Source organism: Meriones unguiculatus, chromosome X (genome assembly GCF_030254825.1).
Source record: "Meriones unguiculatus strain TT.TT164.6M chromosome X, Bangor_MerUng_6.1, whole genome shotgun sequence".
Lineage (NCBI taxonomy): Eukaryota > Metazoa > Chordata > Mammalia > Rodentia > Muridae > Meriones > Meriones unguiculatus.
In genome coordinates this window covers 19,807,090-19,830,694 of record NC_083369.1, presented here as the reverse complement: position 1 = coordinate 19,830,694, position 23,605 = coordinate 19,807,090, and the positions used below count along the sequence as shown (strand labels likewise).

The following is a 23,605-nucleotide window of genomic DNA, read 5'->3' as shown; positions in this document are numbered from 1 at the left end:
AGGACTAAGGATATGCCTAGGTTTAGAATAAGGACATGGCTAGTTTCATGGTAGTATTTGGGACTGAGGTTGATTTTGCCTATATAGATAAGTAATTTATTATATCATCTATTTTGGGAAGTGTTTTTTGTTCTTATTTTAATTTTTGTTTGTTTATTTGAGATTCAGTTTTGTTGTATAACCCAAGCTAAAGTTTATGGCTATGACTAGGGTTAGAATTATGGTTAGGGCTAGGATTAAGATTAGTGCTAGAGTTTTGTTAGGATTCAAGTTTGAGCTATGACCAGTCTTAGGGTGAGGAAGAGGTCTAGGTCTAATTTAAGCTTAATGTTATAAATAGGTATATGGTAGGTCTATCGCAAGGGTTATCCTTTAGTGTTAAGACTAGGGCTGTGGCTTTTACTAGCATTAATTCTAGGGCAAGAATAAGGGAAAGGCCAAGGTTAGGGGTAGACATAAAGTTGGTGATAGTTCTTAAGGTATACTTAGGGCTAAGTGAGGATAGTTTTAAGGTTAGATTTATGTTTGGAGATGTTCTTAGGGTTAGGTCTAAGTTTAAGATTATTAGAATTGAAGCCTGGCTTTGTGACACATGCCTATAATCCAAGCACTCAGGGAGGCAGAGGCAGGCAGATCTCTGTTATCCTGGTTTGCAAAGTGAGTCCAGGACAGCCAAGGCTACACAAGAGAAACCCTGTTTTGAAAAAAAAAAAGATTAGAATTGTAGAAAGTTTAGGTATTGTTTTGGGGGTAATGTTGGGGCTAGGACTAGGCTAATATTAGGTTTTGGCATGCACATTTGCAATAGGGCTGGTATTAGGGTTAGGATAAATATTTTGTTTAGAGTTATGGTGACGGCATGGGTTAGGGTTAATATTAACTCAAGGGATAGGGCCAATTTAAGGGTTAGGGTTGTGTTTATGCTTATGGCTGTCCTTAGGTCTTGGGTTTAAGCCTTTTAAGTTGCTTTCTGTTTCTTTGATTAAATACTAGAGAACCAAAGATAAATTTGGAAAGAAAGGATTTATTTGGCTTACACTTGGAGACTACGGTGAACATTTAACATTCCAGTCTCAGCAACCACAAAATTAAGGGTATTTATCTCTAATCATCTTCACCAAGAGACAGTGGTCAACCAGAAGATAACCCCAATAAGCAGTGATTCAGGAAGCTCTCCACACCTCTACAGCCTGTGAAAACAAGAAAAAAGTAGAGATCTTTTATTTATCAGTACCTTCAACCCCAGCCCTGGCTAAGATACAGTGTAAATAAGGAAATCTCTTCCATTCCTAAAAAGCAGCACAAAGAAAACATGAGGGAATTCCAGTAGTGCCACATAAACAAATGGGATAAAACAACATTAGAAAGACTCTAAAATTTTCACTGGGGCTACAGCTAACAAAAGTGGTTTTATAAATCACATTTGCTAACTGAATCAGAAATTGAAAGAAGTAAGTCATCATAGGAAAATGAAAGAACAGACTTAGTTCGATATCAAAATGGTGAGAGCAGACATGGCCTGAGAGGCTGGCACCTCAAAATGCTTTGGCTCAGTATCCAAAAATACAAGAGAACACATCACACATGGCCTGAGAATCAGTTTTTGTAGAGGAGAGTGGCTTCTATAGGCCCAGGAACTGCCTTGTTTTAGATAAACTGCAGAGTGAGAGATAAATCAGTTTGCTTGTTTTTGTGACCTTCTGGCTCTGGGAACATGTGATAGGGGTTGATTGTTTCTTAGAATTCCTTGGGAATCAGGATCTTTGCCCTGTTCCTTCAAACCTTGGTTTTGGTGTGGATGATTCTCTTTATTTCACACCCCTCGCATATACAAACTAGGAGGAGCTGTCTAGCTACTTTGTACTAACAGAAGGGGCTTCTTTCGGAAGTCTGGTCTAAAGTGACTTTATGAGAAGCATTGTTGTTAATTTATCCTGTGTGGTGGATCTAATGATGGCAATTATTTGATCCAAGGGGGACTTCTATAAAAACCTTTAAGGACAGGGTAAAATAAAAAATCTATGTCTGAGGATAATAAGGAGGAAAGGAGTGATTAAGAGGAGGAGCCAGGACTGAGGGAATCAAAAGCTCATCCAAATGAGTCTTCTTGAAATATTTTGAACCTGGTCCGGATTTGTATTTGTATAAATACAATTCCCCTGGAACTGGAGTTACAATTGTTTGTGAGCCAGGATGTGGGTGCTGGGAAGCCAGGTATATGTATAAAATACAAATACATACTGAACCAGTTTGAGTATGCTGGTATAGAAACAAGACTGTATCTGGAGGAAGGCACAAATCGCTTCATTTGCAAGTCAGGAAATAAAACTTTCTTCAGTTTTGGAGAACCATCACAGTTCATGAATCAATTTGGTACTGAAGGATGTCAAGCTAATCTGAAATGTCTTTAAGATTTTCGGAGAGATAGCAAGACAGAGGTTAATAGAATCAAAGAAACACCTGGTTCCACTGTTTTAATTCTGAGTTTTAAAAGAATGCTTAGAGCAGCAAGAAGAGGGATAAATTATATGACCTTTTAGCTATACAAAAAGTATTAGTGTCAAGAAAAACAAAACAAAACAAAACAAAAACAGCGAGGGGTTTTTAGGAGACCATGGGTGGCAGCAGAGATAGGTTTGAATAGGGAAGATCTGTTAAGTATTTGCCTACAGGAGGCAAGTTATGTCCCTAGCAGTATATTGAGAACTAGAAGACTCAGGAAGATTGAACATGGTAAGGCCAGCGAAATAGAAGGTGCGAGAAGGGCTCTCGCTAGTCTTGCTGATATTGCATTGATAAGGTTGGAGGGAGCCAATAGGAATGAACACAGGGATGTGGGGAATATGAACACATGAAAGGGGCCTTGTGAAGTAGGGCTTTTTTGAACTGGTAAAGTCCCTTGTTTTCCAAGGTTTTGCCAAATGATGAGAAATGCAGTTTGTTTAAAAAAGTACTCCCCATTATTTCAGAGGTCTCCTAGTATCTATACAGGTAAAGTGAAATCTGGGATAAAGCAGGGAACATTTGGTAAGCAATTTGAGACAAGTGAAGACACAAATGCATCTAGAAGACAGAGAGGGAGACCCTATATTAAGTAGAGGAGCAGGAGGGGCACTCAGGTGCCTGAAGAAAAAACAAAAGTGAAGCAAGTATTTACTTGAGGGCTTCTCATTTTCTTTTTGTTCTTTAAAAGTCTTTGAAGGGCCTACTCCCCTAGTTTAAAGTTAATCAGCTTGAACAAAAATAGGATGGTTAACTGGCTTGGAGCCATAGTTTCCTGATTATACCATCCATCAGCTAGGGGCACTACTGGTGGGAGAAAAACATTCTGGATCTTTAAGTTGCCAGGCTTTTATATCAGTTGAGGAAGACATCAACCATTTTAGAAGTTTGCCATCTTTATTACTTAGCTATGGCTTCTAGCCCTGTTTGCTTATCAAGAAATTTGTCTAATTATTAGTCCTTCAGTCTCCACAATCAGAGGTCATCCTAACTGCTGTTAGAGGTTTCAGGGCACAGACTGCTTTAACTGCTTTATGTCTAGCAAAAGGAGTGATATGGAAGGAGCAGTGGTTAGCGTGTCTCAGAGGATGGTTCATCTTTGGGGCTAAAATGAAACTTAACAGATGGCAAAGATCCAGAATATAAGGCAGCCATATGATGACAGTGTGAATCCTTAAAGCATTGAGGTCCAAGTTACATACAGAAAAATGAGACTATTAGTATGATTGTAATTCTTACTGAGTGTGCTTAAGAAAGTAGTTGGGACAGTTTTTCTCTTATTAAAAGATGAGAACAGGCAAAAAAAAATTAAAGAATCCATAGTAAGTTTTGTCATAGGTGTTAGCAAGACTGATTTTGTTTTGTTTTGTTTTGTAAGAGAGTCTGGTTGAATGATTAGGTAACCTTGTAATCAGCTGTTTTTTATGTCAGGCTCTTGTATAAGAAATGAGTGCCTGGAAACTTTTGTGAAGGAAGTTAGTTAAAAATCAGTATCTAGTCGACAACTTAAAAGAGAAATAGAATCCTATTGGGTCTTTTTTATGAGATTGTCTAGAAATGTTCCAATGATGATAGTCCCTGAATTATTTCCCCAAATGTGTGAGTTTGATGACAGGGTATCTGGTACTCTCTTTTAATTAGGGAACATGGGTGATTAGAGTGTAGAAATACACATTTAAGAAGATAAGTGTGTGTGTGTGTGTGTGTGTGTGTGTGTGTGTGTGTGTGTGGTTAGCTGCAGATAGACACTGTAGTGTTGAACTGAGGTCTTGCCTATGTATAGTGTACATAGTATATGTATATATATATATATATATATATATATATACCTATACATGTATACATATATATACACATATATGTGTGAGTGTGTATGTGTGTGTGCATGTATGTGTGTGCATATGTATATAAAGAAGAGACTTATTTAGTGAGAAATAGTTTTCCAAGCAACATCTTGTATGGTTAAGTATAATGTTTGAGGACTGTTAAACAAACATATTGCTAAATTTAATCTTGATTTTATTTTTCTGGTGGATCTTTTAAGACACTGTAGGTGGCCATAATTAAACATTCTAATAGTCAAGATTATTTGAAGATCTGGTCCTCAGGGGCCATGGGAGTAAGCGGAACCTCTGGCTCCTCTAGTCTATCCTTTAACAGTTGGTCTACTTATGTGAGGATAAATCAAATGCCATTGTCTCAGAAGTGTGGGAGAAAGCTTTCCTCTGTCTTGACTCTCCTTTCTGTAGACTGGATAATGGCTAGAATTCACTAGATCAGTCTCCGTGATCACCAAACCAGAGAATAAGTGACCCCTGACATGGTTACAGAACATTTCAAGGGATCCTCCACATTTCAAGGGGTCCTCCTCTGGGACCCAGTTGACTTTAGAGGGCAAGAGGGAAATATTTTCTCTTTTAACTTTTCTGACCACATTAGTATAGGCTTCCAAATATGGTTATTCAACACTTAGAAGGTCAATTACACCAGTTTGGTACTTAAAACTGTTATATTATATTTTTTAAAACCGAACACTTTTTTATTGTTTATTATTTTTAATTACTTATTACAATATATTCATTTTGTATCCTGACTGTAGCTCCCTCCATCTCCTCCCATGCCTACCCACCCTCTCCCTTCTTCCCCATGCCCCTTCCCTAGTCCACTGATAGGGTAGGACATCCTCCCCTTCTATCTGACCCTAGCCTCTCAACCCTCATCAGGGCTGGCTTCATTGTCTTCCTCTGTGGCCTGGTAAGGCTGTACTCCACAGGGGGTGGTGATAAAAAAGACAGCCACTGAGTTCATGTCAGAGACAGCTTCTGCCCCCCTTACTAGGGAACCCACTTGGAAACTGAGCAGTGGGTCTAGGTCCTCTCCATGATGGTCCTTGGTTGGAGTATCGGTCTCTGCAGGCCCCCTGGGCCCAGAAAACCAAACACTTTTTTTTCTTTTTTTTTATTTTTTATTTAACTTTTATTAATTACACTTTATTCATGTTGCATCCCCCCATAAGCCCCTCCTTCCTCCCCTCCCGGTCCCACTCTCCGCCCCCTTTCTGCATGCATGCCCCTCCCCAAGTCCACTGATAGGGGAGGTCCTCCTCTCCTTCTTTCTGATCTTAGTCTATCAGTTCTCATCAGAAGTGGCTGCATTGTCAGGGTTCTAGGTTATCTCCATGAATAGTCCTTGGTTGGAGTATGAGTCTCTGGGAAGTTCCCTGTGTTCAAATTTTCTAAAACCAAACACTTTTAAATAATCTGTTATTAGACATAATTTCATCCAGTTCTTATAATTGTTGATCTTTGACCTTAGAAGTTTTAATACCACACATGTTGTCTCTAAGTCTCAACTTTTATATACCTTAAATGTCTTACTTTAATTTTCATAACTTACATAAACTTTTTAGTCTTCCATTCCAGAAACATTTATACATCTTAATTTTCATATATAGAATACTGAAACAAAATTCATGTTTATATTCTTCTGGCATTTCCTTTAATTTGCCAATTTAACTTCTTAATAGCATTAATAAATAAATAACATTAGTAAATGATTGCATTATTAAATACATTCTATTTATAATAACATTAATAAGTATAATAGAATTAATAAATAAATTTACTATCTATGTGAGATTGTTTTTTTCCTGGGTGGTGATAAGGAGTGCTATGTCATGTCTATCCCAACTTTGCTGACAAACCAAAATCCCATTTCATCAAAGTTCACCCAGGGGAACCTATGAATTTGATGGGCTTGCTTAAGGAGAGTAGGTAAGGGGTTAATGACAGGAGTGTTGATGACCCAAAAGCAATCACACTGATGACTCTTCTCTCTCTGTATATAAGGGTTTTTCCTTAGCCACAAAGGTAGCTCTCTCTTTCTCTAGCCTTCCACAGTCTATCACCCTAGATCCTCCATAAGACCTTGAAAACTCACATAATTAGAGCCTAATAGTATAAAATTTGCTGAGATGGCTCCGTCTGATTCATATTTCTGTGAAGGAGTATAACATTTAACAAGTCCAGCTGTGATCACTTTAGGCAAGCACACCTAAGCTTGCAGCTGTTAATAGAAGGTAGAACATGTCTTAGTCACTGTTCTATTACTGTGAAGAGGTACCATGACCAAGGTAATTCTTAATAAAGCATTTAATCGGGGACTTATTAACAATTTCAGACATTTAGTCCATTATCACTTAAAGTGCAGAGCATGGCATCATGCAGGCAAGCGTTAGCGCAGTAGCTGAGAGCTATATCCTCCTGGTCCATAGGCAGAGAGAGACAAAAAAGAAAGGAGGGAAGAAAGAATGGGCCTGGCATAGGCTTTTGAACTTCAAAACCCACCCCCAGTGACACACTTAGTCCAACAAGACCATGCCCATACTTGCTCAGACTAGGCAACGTCTCCTAATCCTTAAAGTCCTTTCAAATAGTGCCATACCCTTATGAGTAAGCATCCAAATATACAAGCCTTTGGGGACCCATCCTTATTCTAAGTGGTGGATACTGGTTTTCTTTTAACCTCATCTGTAGGACAACTCAAGGTGAGAAGTACCTGCTATCAAAGAAATAAAAAGTTATTTTTGAAGCTACATACTGACTTAAGATCTTGTTGTTGACTGTGGTTTAATCTTTCCTCTCATGTAGAGGGGAGTGGCCTAATAATAAATCTTAAGCAGTCTGAACAAGTGGTAGCTAATAAGAAATTTCCAAGCCTGACATGAGCCTGACTGAGCTTTGAACAGTATTTGGCTGGTTGAGGAGAACAGGAAGTTACATACTGTTTCAGGAGAAATAGAAAGAGGAAAAGTTCTTCTGACTTAGGGTCTTCCTGACCTCATGTAAGTTCGTATTATATTTTTAAAAATTAGATAAGAAAGCAAGCTCTATCAGCATTCAAAGTGACCTTAGTTTTTGTTAGTTTATTTTGAGAGGTAGATTTTTTTATTTGTTTTGCTTATTTGGGATTTTGTTTGTTTTATTTATTTTAAAGAGAGAAACGCAGTTTGGAAGAAAATATAAATGTAAATGTATCATGGAAGAACTATAAAAATTAAGACAAACAAAACATTAAAAATGACAAAAAGAAAACAACTTGGTGCTACCTTCTTAGTGTAATATAAAGAGGGCTGCAGCAATCCTCTGAGGGCTCAGTGGGATAGAAAACTTTGTTTTATGCCATGTGGTTACATTAGTCAAGATGGTGTTGAAATCACATGGCATTCATCCTTTATATGATGTTAGCCAAGATGCTGGTAAGCCATGTGGTTGCTTTCTGCTCAAGGTGAGCTCAGTTCCATGGAAAAGGAAGCCTTCTATCCATCGCAGCACATAGTCCTGTAGGATTCACAACCTCAACCTCACAGATTTTTTTTCTTTAAAAGATACCTTAGTTAGGTTAGCATAGGTATATAAAGAGATGGTACCTATAGTCTACACAGGTAGGGCCAGAAAAGCAAACAAACAGAGGAAGAAATTCCATGGTCTCAGCTCAAGGAAGCAGAGTCTATATATGTAGTTGTTAGAATGGCTAGAATCCGTGTGAGGTTTCAGATAGCATCTAGCGAGTCAGAAAGAAGAAATTCAAGAATTATTTGCTTTTATTTCAAAACAATAGTGGACCTATCTGTTTCTCAGGGTTTCAAAAAAAACAAGAAAATGGTAGGAGATACAGATGGTTTGAAAGATCCAAAGATTAGTCTGTCTCCAGGTGGAGAGTAACTTTCCAAATCTCATGAAGGAATGTCCCTCCTTCTGGCATTTGAATCAGATTACTCCCTGACTAGTGTGAGGTAACATCACTATGGAACCAAGTCTTAGATTAAAAATGTAGTTTTAGTTTCTGTTCACAGGTCTCCAGTCATCAAACAGTCAAAATTGCTTCCCACAAACATTAGTGTTAGAAGGAGAAGTGTCTTAGGAGACCTTTCTTGTTACTGAGAAAAAGAAAGTAAAATTACCAGCCCTTTAGAGGATCAGGAAAAGTGTGCCAGAGCTCCATAGTTACACCTTTGTATCCTTGTACTAAAGTTTTTTGTTTGTTTGGTTGGTTGGTTTTTACTATGGACATCTCTATTTTAAAAAATTAATAATAGTAAGCTGTGCTGGAAATAGTCTGTTCATCAGCTGTCCATATGGGCACAATGCCTTTACTTCTTGGGCTGTTTTATTGTTTCCTTTTCTTCCAGCCTGATTTAGGACAGGGTTTTTAGAGGGCATTGAGGAAAACACTCTTGAGTCTGAAGTCACAGAGCCAAATCCCATCTCCCAAGCCAGCTTCTTAGTGAGTTTAAAGAGCACAGTATAAACATAACCTACACATAATGAACCTTCCAAGAGTCACCCCACTCTCCAAGCTTACTATAGCTGAACTGTGGCTAGTATACAACCCAGAGACCTCCTATCTGGAACCATGACTTCCAGCCTTATTGCAACATGAACAGAGAGAGTTTTCTTTTCACTCATTCCCTTCCCTTTGTTCTACCATTTCTATATATCAAACCTCTAAGGCCAGTTCTTAAATCTCTCTCACATATTTTTTCCTGGCCAGTAGACACGCTCCTTATGAAACTCCTCCTCCACTCTGCTGCTCTACATACATGTGGTAAAGGAAGGCGGCCTGGTCAGGTTGAAGCTATGAAGAAGCCCTTCCCAGGGTTCTGAACCAACTGTAAGAAATGAGTTGGTGAAGAATAATAAAAGAATAGACATGGTTCAGTCTCAAAACAAGAACAAATTTTGTCTGAGAGGTTGATGCCTCCAAACCTGGTGTCTTAGTATCCAAGGGCTCAGGAGAGTGCCTTTTGCAAGACCTTAAAATCAGTTTGGTTGTTTTTGTTTTTGGTATTTTGTGTGTGTGTGTGTGTGTGTGTGTGTGTCTGTGTGTGTCTGTGTGTGTGTGTATGTTTGAGAGTAGGGAAGAAGGAGGGTCTGCCTTCAGTTCAGAAATTGCCTTTTGTTAATATAAACTACAGGCTGGGTCATTAAGTCAAATTTCCATGATTGACACCTCTTGACTCTATTGTTTGTGATAGGATTTGGGTACTTTTCACGTTTCTTGAAGACTTGGGCCTGTTTTATGGCCTTAGTTTGGAGATGGGAGGGTGTTTTTTGTTCTTCTGTTTTTGTTTTTTTCATTTTGTTTTGTTTTGTTTTGTTTTGTAACACCATCTGATACTTAAGACAGTATTATCTAAAGAAGGCAAAAGAATCTAAACTGTTGCTGTTTTTAAATTTTAAAAACATTAATACTAATTGGCTGTAATTAGTCACATATCATACCAAGTACAAGCATATTTTAATATTGTTTGCAACATCTACAAAAATGGCACAAGGATATAATATTAAAAATACTGTTTTATCAGGTAATGTTCATGAAGACAAAATGAGAATCAATATAAATAATATCTAGATGAAAATACTTTACATATACCACAAGAGAATAGCAGAGACTAATAAAACAAAACCTTACTGATCTATGTCAAAACAAAAAACAAAAAACAAAAAACCAGGGTGGTGGCACATGCCTTTAATCCTAGCACTCAGGAGGCAGAGCCAGGTAGATCTCTGAGTTTGAGGGAGGCCAGCCTGAGCTGCAGAGAAAGTTCCTGTGACATCATAGGGATACAAAGAGAAACAGTGTCTCTAACAAAACAAAGCAAAACAAAACAAAAGGAGAGGGCAATGTAGTGGACATTTGAAACCAGCACACAGGAGGCCTCATCAGGAGGATGGCAAATAAAACATACTATAGAAAAACTAACCAAAGAAAGAGACCAATGAGTACTGAAACTCAAAATACATAAAACGAATCCTGATAGGGGTAAAATTTGGAATAGATACATAATTATGGTTAAGACTTTAATATTCAACTTTGAGCAGCTGATAAAAATAATAGAAAAAAATAAGAAAACAAAAATGGGAAAAAAAAACCTCCAACCAAGAACATCTGTTACATATCTCCAACAACAGCAGCATGCATGCTTTCAATCACTGATAACATATCAAAATTAACTATATCTTTACCATTAAAAATAAGCCTCAACCACTTTAAAGGAATGGTAATCATGCAGACTGGATATCCTGACCACCATGTCGTAAAACTAGACATGTATTACAGAAAGGTAACAGTAAGTGTCTCCAGGAATTTTGTTATCAAAACATTCTGTATAATCTATGAGGCTTCAAAGGAAACATAAAAACTTAAAAGACTTTTCTGTTTGTAATTTAGCATGGGAAAAATCTTGGAAATTGCTATTCGAATTTATATATGAAGAAAAGAAGTAAGTAAAGAAAATTAACAACTTTTCTAAAATCTGAGTGTGAAATCAAACTTGTTAGGTCACATTCTCTGCTCTAGGTCCAGTTTTATTGCCCATCCTGAGTAAGCCAGTTAAAATAATCATATTATTAGTGGAAAGCAGAAAAAGTTTTATTCAATGTGGCCACATTGGGAAGAGGGACAAAGAGAACTATAAATTTCCTGAAGTTTATCTTAAGGTCCTGAAATGACATTAAAGTTTAAACAGAAGGCCAGAGATATACACATGTAAGCTATTCTGGACAAGGCAAGGCCCTTTCCACCACTTACCCATAAGTCTCACCCTATAAAGTGGTCTGACAAGTTGTTATGTGAAATCTCTTCCTGGAGGATACATTTTCCATTGGGCTGGTGTCTTTTCCTTCTACCCCCATGAGAATTTAGGGCAATTCCTATTTCTTTGGGGTCCATTGTTTGAATAGTCTGGTAGTCAGATTGAGAGGCAAAAGTGTCTCGTTAGAATACTTTGATTTTTGCTAGGCCAGTAACAAGATCATGGAACAAAACACTGGCCCTTAATTTGAAGGGATAGACACATAGATATAAAAGAATCACAATTTATCAAAGCACAAATCTATAAACAGAAGCCTCAAACAAGATCTAATACAACAGTAGAAAAAGCAATCTTTAACTGAAGAATTGCTGGAGCTATGGTGTACACAAATTTAGGAATTACAAGAAATACTTCAAGACCTATTATAACATATGTGACTATAGTTGGTAATGACAGTGTATTCTTTTTTTGTACACTATCTTGTTACGTTCTTTTTAAAAGACATACTTATACTTTGTCCATATATCACACCCCTCTGCTATCCTTTACTCCTTTGGGTTACCTTACCATCAAATATTGCCTCTTCTTTTTTCTTGTCATATAGGAGCACATTCACACATTGTTAATCTAGGTTCTTCATATTAGGTTTTTATCTTTCCCTCATTACTCTCTCTCTCTCTCTTGTTCCACTCTGCTAGCTCCCATTAGAAATCTGTCTTCATAGTCTCATCTCTATAATCACACACACACAACACACACACACATACACACACACACACACACACACACACACTTAAAATCTAGCTCTTATATATTAAAAAATATATTTGTCTTTCTGAATCTGGTTTATTTATTTTCCCTAATTACATAATGATCCCAAGTTCTTTCCATTTTCCTTCAAATTACATCATTTTGTTTCTTTTTAGACTTAATAAAACTCTATGGTATGTGCCTCATTTTTTAGTCATTAATCTGTTGATAAGCATAAAGACTAGATTCAGAATGGGAGACAGTTTTTGCCAGCTAAGTGCTGACAGGATTAATATCCAGAATATATAGAGAACTCAAAAGTAGCCTAAGGATCTGAACAGAAAGCTCTCAAAAGAAGAACTAAAAATTACTAAGAAATAAATTAGCATGTATTAATTACACACAGCAATAGGTTTCATTATTTCACTTTTATTCATGTACATTTTCAAAATGTACCTCAATCACCTTCACCTCTCATTATCCTCTCATCCTTCTCCTATTCCCACTGATCCTCTTCATCTTGCCAGCAAATTTCTCCCTCTCTCTTTCTGTCCATCCCTGAGAGTTTGATTAGGGTTGCTTACTCAGGAACATGGGTGAGAATTTGTTTACAGGAATGTGGGAACCTTACCAGTGGCTATAGTACTGAAAAAAATATCTTTCCCCCACCCTCAGCAACCATTAAGTGTGTGCAAATCCTCCCATAAGCTTCTTCTGCTATGAGACAAGCTCTTGTTGGAGCCTGTAATCACAGCTGCTCTGAATTCTGGAGTGCAACATTCATGTCTGCGTCATGAAGTCAGAGTTCCATTCCCCACCCCCCTTCCTCCGGCTCTTAAGTTCTTTCCAACCTTCCTCTCATCACATTGCCTAAGCATTGGAGGAGGTGATATTGATGCATTTGGGGCTCAACATTCAACAATCACTTTTTGTTAGCACCTTGACCAATTAAGTTTGTGCAGTTCCTGATGGCCACTGCAAAAAACAAGCTTCTCTGACAGAAGCTCACAGCAGCACTGATTTATAAGCATGAACAGTTATTTAGAAGACAATGTGAGGGAATGTCATGGTCATTCATAAAAGCAACAGAAGCTTTTTCCCACTAGGGCTTATGACCTCTTTAGCTACAGGCTTTTGACCAGGTTTGTGGTGCCATATATAAATTCCCATCCATGGAAGCGGGATGATCCACTTTTATTTGTAACATCTAAAATTGTTGATGTAGTTATTTGTAAAAATTATTTGTGTACCATTTCCATCATTTAAAGGTAATCAGGGAGAGAAAAATGATACACTTAAAAGCTGTGATTTGACCAAGTTCCTAGCGCTACACACATTGATCTAGTAGTATCACTTCTTAGTAAGAAGAGTGGGAGTTAGTGGACATTTTAATTCCAACAGAACCCAATGAATAAGTAGATAAGGAAATTCATTTATAAGATAGCTAGATTTGCTTAAGATTTATAAAACATGACAGAGAACCCATGCCAATATGAAGGTTTCTCCTATCCAAGCTCTTCTTCAGTCTATAGAGAATAGAGTGATATATAGCAGTCCCAAAGAAAGGAAAATACAGAATGTTTCAATTAGGGAGGAGAAAGTAAAAAAGTTACAGCCCAGAGGAAGGTGAACCAGTTAGTTGAAACTGGGATTTCTCTGGCCCCTATGTGGTACATAGGAATGTCTTTCTACCGCTCAGCACACTTATCTTAGTGTCCTAGGAACACTGTAGCAGAGTATGTTGAGGACATACTGAGAGCATGTTTTAGCCTTAACTGATGTTTATCTGTCAATCAGCCCTTCTAAGACTTCCCTGTGGCAGCCCCCCTCCTCTTGCTGGGATCACTCCCAGAATGTCACTGGTAAGATAACACAGTCAAGGGAGAGAGAAGGAGGGCACTCTAAAAATAGCCACCCAGAATAAATCAGCCTAGGGACCAATGCCTAGTCTTTCCAGTGGGAACAGAGGGCCCAAACAGCTTTAGCCTGGGTGGGTGGTAGCTCTTTGAAGAAGGTCCACCAGGTCCTTCGTGCTTCACAGAAGGGGTTAGGACTACAACTCTCCATTCAGCACGGGCTCAAGCTGAAGTCCTGTGAGTACCTCAAACCTAACTTTAAGCTCTATCTAGGAAGCTTAAATCCTGTTCTTCTTGTTGGGGCCAGCATCTGGGAGTGCTTAGAATGTACAAAGTGACGAACCTTTAGAAAGGAGAAAGGATATCATGTAAGTTGCTTGCCTTATCTGTTCCTAAGTGTGTCTGTCATTTTTTGTTATTTTGTTTTGTTATTTTTTAAAAGATATTATTTATTTGATTTTGTTGTCAGTGGTGGTAGTTGAAGAAGTGCTTTTTGGTAGAGGGTCTCACCCTTCAGCATAGTCTGGCCTTGAACTTCTTCAAACTGGAAATCCTGCCTCAGGCTTTCTAGTACTAGAATTACAGGCATGTGTGGGTGCACTTATTTATTCAGAGTATGTGCGGGTATCTGCAGTAGAGTGGACTTAAGGGCATAAGAACAGAGTTTCTCAAGTTGGAATGAAGAAGGTGAAACTTAAAAATAGTCTAGTAATGTCCTAAGGAATGTTCTAGCTCCCACAGAAACCAAACTCCAAACTCCCCTGTAAGAGTTCTTACTCTGGGTTGATAGATTCGAAGAGAGCATTAGATAAAATATAAAGAGTTTTAAATACTTGGAAAAAGAAGCAATTAGTTTTTGTCTCCTAACCCCTGACCTTTAACTGAAATTTGCCATCGTTTTCTAAAGATGAATGTAGGCAGCAAGTTGTGGTAGTATTACAAGTTTGTATTACTTAGTCACCAGAATAAATCACAAGTATATCATGTTACAGTGTGGCAGAGGTGCTGAAATTACATTGAACATCAACCGCCACTTACAAATTATTAATATATCTTGTTGTTTACTATATCATACATTTTAAATGCTTTAATAGCAACATTTCAAGATAATTAATTCTTTAATTGTATATATTTTACTTTATGAACTAAGAGCACAATGGAAAGGACCCACAGAGTTTGACTTTACCACTATCAGTGTCACAAGAAATTTTTTTTTAAACGATTGTACTATGGGGATTAAAAAGAAGTTCTTTAGTTATAATATGCATATATTGACTTTGGTTAATAATCTAGAACAAGGTGAAACTATACAATAGACTAGTTGGATTTTCTTGTCCTTATCTAACTGGCTTAATTTTTCTCTGGAAGCTCATTATCGTATACACTGTACTGTGGACTATTGTGTAACCTAGGTGAGAACTTCAGCATTAGAATCACCAGACCCAAGTCCCCAAAATGAAATAATAAGGGAATCCCCCATGAACTGTCAGGAGAAAAGAAATGTAAATGAAACTTCCATTACAAAAGTTCTTAGGATTCAATGTGATGCTCAAAAGCTAAAAGCTGCATTGTAACTAAACATGAAACAAGGAGAGGAGTACATGTATATTTCATGTTGTAATCCAAGAAAGGGTTGGATGGAAAGTAGAGAAATCTAGATTTTATTTGGAGCTCTGGTAGAATGCATCTGGTTGATATAAGGCACAAGCTCTGTGTTCTTAAACTATTAAGTAGGGCGCGATACTCCTAGAAACTACAACATACATACTAGAGTTGTTTTTCTATTTTGTTCTGTAAAGTCCTTAACAAAAAAAAAAATCCATTGTGAGGAAATAGAAGGTATAGAAAGAAAATAATGTGATAGAAGTAATTATTTCTCCTAACAGCTACATGAAGCATGGGCTATTGTTTGTATTTACACATGAGGAAATTTAACCAGAAAATAGAGAATAGTCATAGAAATCAATAATCAAGGCCAGACATGGTGGTATAAGTTTCTTTTTATTCTATTTTATACTGTTAGGTGTATAGCTAGCAAATCAATTCTCTGGTTCTGTAAGCTGTATCATAACTCTGTTTATACATAGTTTATTTTACTGTGAAAATCTTTCAATTTTATGTGATTATATTTGTCAATTTGTGATTATATCCTGTGCTATTGAATTTCTTTTTGGAAAACCATTGTCATGCCAATTTCTTGCAGTATTAGTCTTACTTTTCTTTTAGCAGTTTGAGAGTTTCAAGTCTTACATTAATGTCTTTGATATACTTTGAAATGAATTTTACATAGGTTGAGAGATCTGGATCTGGCTTCATTCTGCTGCATGTATATCTCTAGTTTTCCCATCATCAAATGTTGAACAAGTTGTATTTTCTGTGATTTAGCTTTTTTGCACCTTGGTTAAGAATCAGATGGCTGTTGTTGTGTGGATCTATTTCTAGGTCTTCTATTCTGTTGGTTTTGTGTCTGGTTTTGTGCCAGTTCTGTGCAGATATTTTTACTGTGGCTTTGGGGTACAATTTAAAATCAGCCTTTGATACTTGTAGTATAGGTGGTTTTACCCAGGATTACTTTAGCTATTTGCGGTCAATTGTGTTTCAGTGTGAATTTTAGGATTATTGTCTTTGTTTCTGTGACGAATGTTGTTGAAATTTTGATTTTTATTTTGAATTGAATCCGTTGATTGGTTTTGGCTGTTTTGTTTTTTGTAATATGGCCATTTTCACAATACCAGTTCTTCCAATCCATAATCATCTGCAGTATTTCCATCTTCTGCTGTCTTCTTCAGTTTTCTATTCAGTTATATAAATTTTCACTAAAAATGAATCTTCTACCAATAGTTTTTTTTCTAAGGTATCCTTTGAAGCAATTGTGAATGAGATGGTTTCGGGCTTCTTTTTCAACATGATTATTATCAGCATATAGGAAGCTTGCTGAATTTTATATGTCAATATTGTATCTTGCTGTTTCACTGAAAGTGTTTATCAATTCTGAGAGTTTTCTTTGTAAATGCTTTTGGGTCTCTTATGTATAGCATCATATGTTCTGAAAATACAAGTTGACTTCTGCCTTAGTGATAAATTGGTTTCTGCTTTTTTAAAATTGTGCTTTGATCGAGTTGAGAATTCAAGGAATATATTTATCAAAAATAGTAAAAGATGACCGCTTTGTTTCCTTTCTGTTTTTAGCAGAAATGTTTTGAAATTTTTCCTATAGCCTCTATTATATTGAGTATATTCTTTCTATTCCTATTTTCTTTTCACAGTGTTTATAATAAAGGAATGTTGGACTTTGTCTTAAGTGTTTTTAAAATCTATTGAGATAATTGTAAATTGTCTTTCCTTTATAAATTTATTTTTTTTCTAACTTTTCAGTCAACTCTTTACTCTGATCCTCTCTTGCTTTTCCATGCTTCTTACTGTTTTTCTCAGTTAGGAATCAGATGTTTTCTTTCAAGTTCCTGAAGACTTATGGGAGTGCTGTTTGCCCCTGTTGTGCCAGATTCCAATTTAATCTGACTTAGATGTCTTTAAAAATAACAAAAGTGGAACTTAATCCAATTAGCTATTGAGAACCATGTTCAGCAATTACTCTAATTACTATCATTATATTCTGTGTGGTGATAAAGAAGTTCATACAGAGAGATTAAGAATGCCATTAGGCCACACAGTTACTACATAGTAAATTCATGATTGAAACTGAACTCCAGACCTGTGTTTTACCACTACCCCCACATGAGCTCTTCATCTGCAATGGGGGGGGGGGGAACATATACCTATAGAAATTGGTGCATTATGATAACCATTAGAGTCATGAAAATATAAATTATAGAGGAACTAACTCAAAAGACATGTGTCAGAAAGAAGATATTCAAGAGCGACTGATCTTTTTTTTATCCCTTATCACTGTATTTCAGAGAGTAATTTAAAAACTAGTGGGAAACGAGGCTGCAGAGGTTGACAGACGTGTGTGATATGGACTAAAACATATGCAACTGGAACAAATGAAAAAGCATTGTTTGGGACTGGAAGCACAGCCACTAAGGAAGCTGAGGGAAGAGAATTGCAAGTTCAAAGCCAATGCTGCCTCAAAATTAAAAACATAAAAAAGAGTGCCAGGTATATAGTTTAGCAATAGGGCAATAGCATGCGCAAAGCTGAGTGATCAGTCTCCAGTACTGAAAAGAAGAAAAGAATGCAAAGAAAGGAGAAGTTAATAGTGGTTGAGAATAAATAACATTTGCTGTTTTGTTGTTGTTGTTGTTTTGTGTTTGTTTTTTGTTTGGCTTTTTTTTCTGAGACAGGTTTTTTCTGTGTAACATTCTTGGCTGTCCTGGAGCTAGCTCTGTAAACCTGGCTGACCTTGAACTCACAGAGATCCATCTGCTTTTGCCTCCCGAGTACAAACTCAAAGCTTGTGATTAAAGGCATGCACTACCATGCCAAGCCACACTTGTATTTTTATGTTATCATTTTAGGCCATAATGTAAGGAAGATATTGAAAAAGAAAACTAGTTAGGGGATTACAATAACAGTTGAGACAAAAGACACTGGAGTCTGATAAAGTATTAGAACGGGTACGAAACGCTGAGGAGGAAAGATGATATGGAGGAGTCTCTGGCCTTGATGAGATTGAATGAAATAGTAAAAGGTAAGGGACTAAGATATGTCTTGGAGATTTAGTTTTATAGATGATAAGGGACTGACATATTACATCTCATGGTGGTAATGGTCCTACTAATAAGTACCTGTAGAAACTCAGTAAATATGTGCCTGGAACTGAAAAGAAACCTAAGGGTGGGATGGTGGTGTGACAGACTAGAAATCATTAAAATAAAGGTAAGGGCTAAAGCTCTAAGACTGAAATGAAGAGGACGAAGGAGAAAACAGGGGAATATAAATAAATATTCCACTGAAGAACTCAGAGGAGAAAAATCAGCTGCTTAAGAAGCTGAGCTGCATTACATAAGGACACATACTTCAGAAAAGTCTGCAAAGTGAGCAGAGAGTGGCAAAGTGGATGAAACCCTAGGTTCAATCATAATACTACAAAAAGAAAGAAAAAAAAGAAAAAAAGAAATAAAGAAAGAAAAGAAAGAAGGAAAGAAGGAAGGAAGGAAGGAAGGAAGGAAGGAAGGAAGGAAGGAAGGAAGGAAGGAAGGAAGGAGAATAAATAACTAATCAAATCATATGCAGAGCTGATGCTGGCAGATGAGGACAGGACTAAAGTTGAACGTGACCTCACCCATTCACCTCATAATATGCTTTAAAGTGGTATGTGCCTGAGGCTCCTATCAAAGAGGGTTGGGTAGCTAGTGAACAAATGGAAGTATGAGGCTCTGAGACTTAGGCTGAAGAATAAGGAAAGATAGGGAGACCCGAGCTCTGAAACCCCTGTTGCCTTACCCTGATGATATTACAGCTAATGTGAGAGAACTTCACTTAGGAAACCTAGAGCGGGACTGACCTGATTAGGGTTTGAGACCATCATTTGGGCCATAGGTGATTTCTTGAGACCTAAAGATTATGGAGAGAAAAAGACTTAAGTTTTGAGAGTCAAAGCTCCAGACTCATTTTGACAGCAAATGGTGTAAATCTTGAGTCAAAAGATGGAGAAGCAGAAGGTTCTGAAGAGGTGTTGCAATCAAAGGCACTCATGGTCTGAAGTAGTTCCGAGGGAGAAGCTACTCATAGCCATAGAGAACTTGCTCTTGAGACCCCTTGTTTCGGCCATCTACTTGCCTTCATTTTAATTATATTCTTTGTGATTCCATACCTTTATTTAATCAGTATCCTTTGCATCCATCTCTTAGGTACTTCTTTTCCAGAATCCCATGGGGTCTTAGTCTGCAAGGAGGTTACAGAAAGCTCAGGACAGGGATATTCTTTGGTCATGAATGAGATGTGAAGAAGTTGAAATTCATCTAAAATGCCAAGAGGTGGAGTTGCAAATTTACACCCTGAAACTATTATTAGAAAACCCATGACAGCTTGAGACCAAAAATTCTTGTTCTATTGACCTGCTATCTGGCAGGTCTAAGCAAACTCACTGTTACATTTTCAACTGAGGAAGATACATCTCCAAAGTCTCCAGCTATGAGGTATGCCCTATTAGCAATGATAAAATACCAGATGGGTGTAGGGTCCTTGCCATACACTTGATTCACTAATGGCACATAGATAAATATGAATATATTTGTTTGTAAATGAATTCTAAGTAAATGAAATCCAAGAACTTAGGGAAATCTTCACAGAAGTAGGAGTTTCAAGAGCAGGCATGACAGTATATGCTAAGTCACCAAGCTGTGAAATGACCTGACTATTTTAACAGCCATCTTGGGTCCTAAAATAAAAATTGGAATTGAGAAACAGGACACCCATGGATGAGTACCCTAATGGTGAAGGTCAGAGAGTAAACATAGAGTCTGGCATTCTAGACTTTTGATAGGGACACTTAGTCTCTCTCCCTTTTCTGTTACCCACAGATCTGGAATTTCCTCTTCCTCACAATGAGAATAGTGCTATTCCAATAAATCAGAATGAATATCATGGACATCGCCAAGATCTTCTCTCTTCTGCAGCCTGAAAAAGAAGAAGAGGACACTGGCACAGGAGAGAAGCAGGCTCTCAACCAAGCTGTATATGACAATGACTCCAATACTCTGGACCACCTTCTACATCAAGAACGCTATAAACAGTTCATCAACAGCAGGAGTGGCTGGGGTATACCTGGAACGCCCTTGCGCTTGGCAGCTTCCTATGGCCACTTGAATTGTGTGAAGGTCCTGCTGGAACATGGTGCTGATGTTGATAGCTTAGATGTCAAAGCACAAACACCACTTTTCACTGCTGTCAGTCATGGTCATCTGGAATGTGTGCGCATGCTTTTAGAAGCTGGTGCCTGTCCTAGTGGTAGCATCTACAACAATTGCTCTCCAGTTCTCACTGCTTCTCGTGATGGTGCCTTTGCCATCTTACAGGAGCTCCTAGGACATGGTGCAGAGGCCAATGTCAAAGCTAAATTACCAGTGTGGGCATCAAATATAGCTTCATGTTCTGGCCCTCTCTATTTGGCTGCAGTCTATGGGCATCTCGACTGCTTCCGTCTGCTTTTGCTGTATGGGGCAGATCCTGACTACAACTGCACTGACCAGGCCCTCCTAGGTCGTGTTCCACAGCCTCGCACACTCCTTGAAATCTGCCTTCATCATAATTGTGATCCAGAGTACATTCAGCTTTTAATAGATTTTGGAGCTAACATCTACCTTCCATCTCTCCCTTCGGATCTGACTTCAAAAGATGATAAAGGCGTCAAATTACTGCTACAAGCCCGAGGTGAGTGGTGATCAGGAATACTTCATAGGCTTCTTTATTATAGGTCTCAGAGTTCCAAATCATCATGTAAGTCCTTCCCTCTGGGTTGAACTAGAGGCAGCTCCAACATTTTCCTGGGGTCTTTGGGGAGAAAAGGTTAAAGATTTCACAAGAGTGAAAGGGTTATTAAAATGATGTAGAAAGCATTTATACAATCTCTGGTCTTAGATCTGCCAAACACTGAATATTTTGATATCCCTAGCATCTCTTCGCTAGGCCTCAGTGTATCCCCATTGTTAGCATGCACTGGGAGACGATTGTGACAATTCTTAGGAGGGGAAGGACACTGAAGTTGTAATAGTCATCCAGAATAGATGTAGGCTTGGAAATGATAAGTACACTGAGAATTAATTTTCATAATCTGTTTCTCATTGCTGTAGCCACTCCACGGTCACTCCTGTCCCAGGCCCGTTTAGTTATCCGCAGATCCCTGTGCCAGGCCAAACAGCCGCAAGCCATCGACCTACTGGATATCCCCCCTATGTTGATTAACTACCTCAAGCATCAATAAGTTTTTGACTTTCCCAGGAAAGTGTGATACCTCCAAAAGACACCTGGTAACCCAGGTAGCTTGAGGGTAATACACCTCGTGACTATTCTGATGTACTATTCTCCTCAATAAAATCTTCAGCAAAATAATTGCTACTGGCTATGGTGTCTTCTGTTTATGTGTGGGAATGGGGGAGGTCCACTCAGGAAAGGGCTTGATCAGCCATAGAAAAGGATGGCCATAAGTCTGATCCCGACAAACACAGGGATCTTGACTGATGCAAAATGAAGAGAGAAAACTGACCCGTGTGGTACCTTCTCAACAAGGCTTTCAGAGTTTGCTGCCCTAGTATAAAGGTTTTGGAAAATCCAAGAATGTGAAAGAATCCAAGTGGCCTTCTGAACCTGTTTTTTGTTTGTTTGTTTGTGTGTTTATTTGTTTGAGGATCTACTCTAGTCCATACCAATTATTCTCAGTTAAAGCTTTTGGGAATGAAGTAAACATCAGCATCTCCATCTGGTTTATGGTATAGAAAAGTATACCCATTTGAATAGGGTACAACCAGAGTGGCCTTTTCTATAGCATTTGAAACATAGATTCTCCAGTTGATTCATGAAAACATATGGACAATGGGCTTTTAAAAAGCCTTGCAATTGAAACTGTTATTGGTGCCTATGAAATTCCTGAAGAGGAGTGGCTGAAACAGCCCTGTTTGATACTGAGGTTACTGAGACACTGGCAAAATTATGTGTACATGTTTGGACACTACTAGGTGTTCTTTTTCAGGTTACCAGTATTTTCATTGGGTGTGAAAAATTTAGGGTCCAGGCCCTTTCGTCTCCCCAGACCTCATTATTCCTTTAGGTCAAGGGTTGGAATAGATCATCTCAAATTCTAATAACTCTTCCAAGAATATTTTCCCTATAAGGTGTGATAAGTAAGTAGAGGCAACATTACTAAATGCAAACTTCCCCTTGGCCTTTTGGTTCTTGTCACTGACCCTCAGTGAGAGTCTAGTCACCCCATTCCCACAGCTGCTGCTGGCAACTTTCACAAGGCTGAGTCTTAAGCGCTTCATACTTCGGGTGAGCTTTAGTTCCTTCCCTGTTTGAAGTGTGTGTGTGTGTGTGTGTGAATATGCTCTTGATTCCAGCTTCTAGCCTGCTTGCTAACTCCTCGGGAACCAGTCCAATAAGCAGAATTTCTTTATTCCGTATAAAAGCAGTGCATGATAGGCTAAGAGCAGTATCTGCTCCAGTGACCCCGTTCCAGTGTACTGGACTGTAGTTAAACTGCTTGAATACTACAACTTCCTATTTTATAAACCTTGGTTTCACTTGAAAATTAGCCATTCTTTCTAATTAGAATTGTCCTCTTTTCCAGAAAATACATTCCTTGAATGTTATGGTTTAGCTCCACATCATCTCCCTATTCTGGGCTAAGTACTATATTTCAGAAAGCACTGGTTTCTGTTTCTTTCCCCATCCTTTGCCTTCTTTACTGTCCATTCCTTTCTATTTAATTGTATTTGTTAACCTTAATTTTATCTATATGTAAAAACATAAAAATATTCATGTGAGTTGGGTACATTGGCACACTCCTATAATCCCAGCACTTGGGGAGGCAGAGGTCGGTGTATCTCTATGAGTTAGAGGTCAGCCTGGTCTACAAAGGGACTCCAGGACAGCCAAGGCTACACAGAGAAACCCTGTCTCAAAAAAAAAAAAAGAAAAGAAAAATGTACACGTGTCTAAAGTACTACACACTTTTCAATACACTTATATAAACGGTCTAATGTTTAAATCAGGATAGGAATATTATTTCCTTAAATATATATAATTTGTGGTAAAAAATTTGTTTTTCTAGCTTTTTGAAATGTATATACAGTACAGTGATACTATCTATAGTTAATGTGAGTTAGCAAACTAAAATTTCTTGGCCATTTTACAACTGATATTACCATTCTGCTTTTAACTTCCATGAGATATAAACTTATTTTTATAATCCACATATGAGGTAGATTGTTGAGTGCTTCTT

At 37.8% G+C, this 23,605-nt stretch overlaps 1 protein-coding gene across 2 annotated transcripts; it reads left to right on the top strand.

Moving 5' to 3' along the window:
• The first annotated feature begins 1,123 nt into the window (after positions 1–1,123).
• On the top strand, positions 1,124–21,711 carry Asb12 (ankyrin repeat and SOCS box containing 12). Of its 2 annotated transcripts, none has more exons than XM_021627917.1 (3): positions 1,124–1,312; positions 20,188–21,039; positions 21,459–21,711. In XM_021627917.1, exons 2-3 carry the CDS (start codon positions 20,244–20,246, stop codon positions 21,587–21,589), a joined length of 927 nt encoding a protein of 308 aa, XP_021483592.1. In that variant the 5' UTR covers positions 1,124–1,312; positions 20,188–20,243; the 3' UTR covers positions 21,590–21,711. The 2 variants fall into 2 exon arrangements, with proteins under 2 accessions (XP_021483592.1, XP_021483591.1); XM_021627916.1 differs by lacking the exon at positions 1,124–1,312 and adding an exon at positions 13,798–13,941 and having other exon boundaries at positions 20,190–21,039.
• The last annotated feature ends 1,894 nt before the right edge of the window (positions 21,712–23,605 follow it).

Bases quoted from the DNA above. Each gene is read 5' to 3' on its own strand.
- Asb12 (XM_021627917.1), top strand. From the start codon at position 20,244: ATGAATATCATGGACATCGCCAAGATCTTCTCTCTTCTGCAGCCTGAA. The intron at 21,040-21,458 runs GTGAGTGGTGAT...TCATTGCTGTAG, and splicing joins ATTACTGCTACAAGCCCGAG to CCACTCCACGGTCACTCCTG.